This window comes from Condylura cristata, unplaced genomic scaffold (genome assembly GCF_000260355.1).
Source record: "Condylura cristata isolate star-nosed mole 26May11 unplaced genomic scaffold, ConCri1.0 scaffold00025, whole genome shotgun sequence".
NCBI classification, from domain to species: Eukaryota; Metazoa; Chordata; class Mammalia; order Eulipotyphla; family Talpidae; genus Condylura; species Condylura cristata.
Genome location: NW_004567126.1, coordinates 30,954,736 through 30,959,200, shown reverse-complemented (window position 1 = coordinate 30,959,200; position 4,465 = coordinate 30,954,736). Strand labels below are relative to the sequence as shown.

Sequence of the window (4,465 nt, the reverse complement as noted above, 5' to 3'; positions counted from 1 at the left end):
GGGAGGCCCACCCGTACCTGCGTGATGATGGCGTCCAGGCCGTTGGCGCCCCAGGCATAGTCCATCGGGTTTGAGTGCAGGACACCCCTGGGCAGAGAGGTCGGGGTTCAAGCGGCAGAGGGGCTGAGCAGGGTGCAGGGCGAGGGGAACGCCCACCTACTCACCAGGGGCCCAGGCCCAGGTTGGGGATGGTGGCGGGAGTGATGATGCCGTTCACCAGCTGCTGGATGATCCTGGAACAGAGGGTGGCCGCAGTCAGCCCGCCGGGCTGAGCCGGTGAGGCGGCGCTCGCAGCTCTTACAGGCCGTGCTGGCAGGTGAGAGGCCCGGTGACTCCCTCCACAGGGGTCTGGGCCCATCACCCAGGGGACTGTGGGTCAGGGCCCCAACACGAGACCTGGGCATCATGTCGGCAGGCACAGGACGTGGCACCCTCAGCCACGTCCAGACTGCACTATGGGGCACTGGCGTGTGCCCCTGTAGCTGAGCTGTCTCCAGAAGCCCGAGGTCTGGCCAGTGTCCTCTGGGCGTGGGGGAGGCCGGGGCACCACCAGGCCTGGCCTAACCTTCCTCCTCTGCACTGTGCTCGGCTTAAAAACAGGCTTTTCGGTGCTAGCCCCACACCAAGGGCCTGTGGCCAGGAGAGCACTCAGGCTCTGCTAGGGGGCAACCTGCTGACCAGCCACCACTGGGCAGCGGGTCCTGTGGACACTCAGTGAGTGTGACGCTCCCTGCTGCCTCTCCTCCCAGCGTGGGTTCAGGCAGATCTGCCAGAACGCTAGGGGAAACCGCCCGCCCCACAGACCTCTCCAGAGGCAGCACCCAACCAGGGTGGCCACAGAACCTTGTGCGAGGGCAGGCGGATGCTCTGAGCAGGAGCAGGCAGGCCAGAAGCCCTGCGTGTCCCGCCGCCTCTGCCTCCCCCACCCCCCTCACCCTTCCAGTGTGGGGACGCCTTCGTGCCGGCCAGTGGCCCTCCGCGCAGTGAGGCGGGCACGGGGCTGCCGGGCGCCGTAACGGTGCCGGGAATGCTGCTCTCGCTCGCGCCGGCCCTCGGGGTCTCTGCCGTCATCAGCCTGTGCTCCAGGGGGGAACGTGGGGATCTCAAAGCTGTCGTCAAAGATGCCGAAAGCAAACTGCCCGTAGCCCTGTGGCAGTGTGAACAGGTGCTGGTCGACATTCTGCAGAGAGGAGGGGCAGGAGCTCTAAGTTGCCAGCTGGTCCCGGCCCTGCCTGTCCTGCTGGGCTACGGGCCCAGGGCGGGAGACGCCAGCAAAACCATGTGGCATGGGGTACGGGCTGGCGACTGTGGGCAGGGGAGGGCCCTGCCCGTGGGACGTAGTGCTCACCTCAAAGGGCTGCCGGCTCTGGTCCGTGGGGGCGGTGGAGGGGGCGGAGCCGCTCTCTGCGCTCCTGGGAGGACACAGTGGGTCAGGCCAACACGGGAGTCATGCCCTCACCCAAGGCGCCTGGGTCCTGCCAGCAAGCCCAGGCCCCTATGACCAAGGGGCTGTTACCTGGTCTCTTCTGGAAGCTCCTCGATAAAACCGGACTCACATCTTGGACAGATATAGTCCTGTGGGAGGAGAACATCCGTCAGCCTGATCTCGGGGGGCCTGGCCCCCATGTAGGCAGCTCTCCTGGGCTCCCTGGACCCCCTGTTCAGGCCACACACGCAGCAGAGGTCGGGGCAACGCCCACAGTCGCCGGCACCATTCTGTGCACCGCCAGGGTCTGCGTCGGGCCCACAGCCAGGTGACACCCACCGCACAAACCCGTGAGCCGAACCGCTGGCCCAGCTCTCCTCTCTCAGGCGAGACCCCAGCTCCAGTCACCCCCACCCCCAAGTTTTTGTCAGCCTCCACACCCACAGTGCGTCCTGACTGCATTAGCTAATAAAAGCTCAGACACGACCCACAGCAGGCAGCCCACTGACACGGGCCAGTGTGCGGAGCCAGCTGATGAGGACGAGACTGCGGCCTCCGGGCAGGCCAGCCCCAGGAAGCCTCCGACACAGATGCCCCACACAGCACTTCTGGAAAATTCTGTCGCCTCAGTACGGAGCCTGCAACCGCTGATACAAGCCCAGGCCCGCAAACGCGGTGCCGAGACTGTGCCATCAGGTGTGTGGGCCGAGGCCTGCAGCGGCACCCCAGAGCCGCTGTCCCCTCTCCCCCGCAACAGGTCGCCGACAGCGTGGAGAGCGAGCAGGGCAGGGCCACCCTCCAGCCCAAGCGCCGCCGACCCCCCTCCCCTCCCCTCCGAAAGCCAAGGCAGGCCAGGGTCCCAGCAGGCCGAGGGCAGCGGGTGCGGGCTCCAGCCCGCGCGGGGGTGCCCAGCACGTAACACAGGCAGCCCGACGGAAGCCCGGCCGGGGGAGCAGGGCCGACTTTCCTTCTTCCCAAGGAGACGTACAAATGGCCACAAGCCTGGGACAAGACTCAATGGTCCACAGGGCCCGGCCACTCAAACCCTTGCCAGCGGGCGGGCTCTGGGCGCCGTCACGTGCTGGCGAGCGGGGGCAGATCGGGGCCCTTAAGCCGCCGGTGGGGTCACGAAACAGGGAAACGCGGACAGTTAATCGAAGCAGCAGTCGCCACACCGCCCAGCAATTCTGCTCCCCGCTATGTGCCCCAGAGACTCGAAAACCGACACCCGTGCTGACACCGCGCTCCCGTGGGCCGGGGAAACAGCCAGGGCACACGCCAGGCCTGGTCGCCCGGGCGAGGGCAGCGCGGACACTCGCTGCCACGTGGTGCTCGGGGAGAAGCAGACGCCGGCCACAGCGTGCGTCCACTGACGAGAACTGTCCAGAACAGGCACAGCCACAGAAGCAGAGCACGGGCTTGTGGGCTGGGGGGACAGGACGACTGCCGATGGGCACGGGGCTCCCTTTTCTAGGTGACAGAATGTTCTGGAGCTAGGCAGAGAGTGCCGGTCCTGCACACTGTGAGGGCAGCCCGTTAGGGGACGGCAACAGCTCTCTGCAGTGTGACCAAGAGTCACCACTGGCCTCAGATTCCCAGGGGCCCAAGGTGTCACCCCCAGCTCCTCCTGACTCCCGCTCCCATCTCCCCTGCCCCGGGACTGCGGTTCTGTCACGTGTTCCCACCATGTGAAGGGGGTGGGGGAGGAAGCGGCACTCATGGAGCCCGGGGCGGGCAGCAGGCGCGACAGAGGGGTGCAGGCGTGTGCGCTACAATGGAGACGCCCTCCAACAGTGAGGCCACAGGCAGCTCAGCTCTGGGCTGCCTCAGCCCGTGTCACAGGAAGGCCAGTTCCCCCCAATCTTAGTGGAGCCCCGATGCCAGCTGCCTTGTCCCCCACAGAAGAGTCAGATGCACCCCACTCTGCCCAGGCCCCGCGTGAGGTGCCACCCTACTTGCAGCACCCAGCCAGCCTCCACCCTGCTTGGGCAGCGGCCGAGGAGCAGCCGGCGAGTGACGGGGCCTTCTGGGAGTGGGAACCGCTTCTCCCCACGCCAAGGTCCGCGGCCGCACCCAGGGCTCCCTGCTCTGCGTCCGTGCGTCGCACCCCACCTCCCCAGCACCAGCGGAGCCCCGTTCACATACGGCACAATCCCGGCCCTGGCCAGGCCACCTGCGCCTCACGCAGGGTCCGCCCACTCCGGGGCCTGCATGCCATCCCCCTGCCGAAACAGCCTTCTCCCCCAGATATCTACCTGGCTCGCCCCTCGCAGAAGTCAGGTCTCTGCTCAAACGTCACCTCCAGGCTGCAAGCCTCGGTCTCCCCACCTGTGAACGGAGGATGGCCTCAACACCCAGGGCTCTGACCTCTGGCACAAGAACCCACCCTCACTGCCTCTTCTGCCACATGGCGGGCGCCCTAGCGGCTGGCTGGCACCGAGCGCTACCCGAAGGCAGGTCCCTGTGAATTAGCTATTTCCCCCCTTGAGGGAGGGATGGGGGAGAAGACTACACCAGCACTGTCACTATGGCAACAGCGGCGCTAGAGCACCAAAGTTGGGGACCCACTGTGTGTCACAGATGTGGGGGTTCTGACAGGGCGATGTGCCAGCTGGGACAGCCCTTGGGATGCCCCCATGCTTCACGTGTACACCCCTTCACACACAGGCCTGCAGGCGCGCCTGCACAGCGGGAGCCCCAGAGCAGCAGGTGCCCCAGGAGAGGCACACTCGGGACAGCCGCCCAGGCCGCGTACACACAGAGCGGAGCCGCCCAGCCCCACGCCAGGGAGTTGGGGGGCTCATGCTCCCTCTGGCCACTAAGTCCTCCTCAGATGTCACAGGCTAAAAACCTGCCCAGACCTAAGAGGACAACTGACCCACTCTGCTGCCACTCCCAGCGCATCCCTCAACTGCCCAAGGGGCCCGAGCACACTGCCAGCGGCCAGATGCCGGCCACGCTGGCTGGCACAGCTTGAGGCCACTGCCTGCCATGACGGAGAAACACACACACACACACACACACACACACACACACACA

The 4,465-nt window shown here is 66.4% G+C and overlaps 1 protein-coding gene across 1 annotated transcript in view; it reads right to left on the bottom strand.

Annotated features, from left to right (window-relative positions):
* The window catches only part of RNF126 (ring finger protein 126), a 15,614-nt gene that overhangs the window by 2,858 nt on the left and 8,291 nt on the right, over positions 1 to 4,465 (bottom strand). The window contains exons 6-11 of the mRNA XM_012729439.1: positions 3,682 to 3,692; positions 1,517 to 1,575; positions 1,349 to 1,412; positions 936 to 1,180; positions 165 to 233; positions 18 to 87 (exon numbers count right to left, since the gene is read on the bottom strand). Of these exons, the coding sequence (XP_012584893.1) occupies positions 18 to 87; positions 165 to 233; positions 936 to 1,180; positions 1,349 to 1,412; positions 1,517 to 1,575; positions 3,682 to 3,692 (518 nt within the window). The remainder of the gene's footprint in view (positions 1 to 17; positions 88 to 164; positions 234 to 935; positions 1,181 to 1,348; positions 1,413 to 1,516; positions 1,576 to 3,681; positions 3,693 to 4,465) is intronic.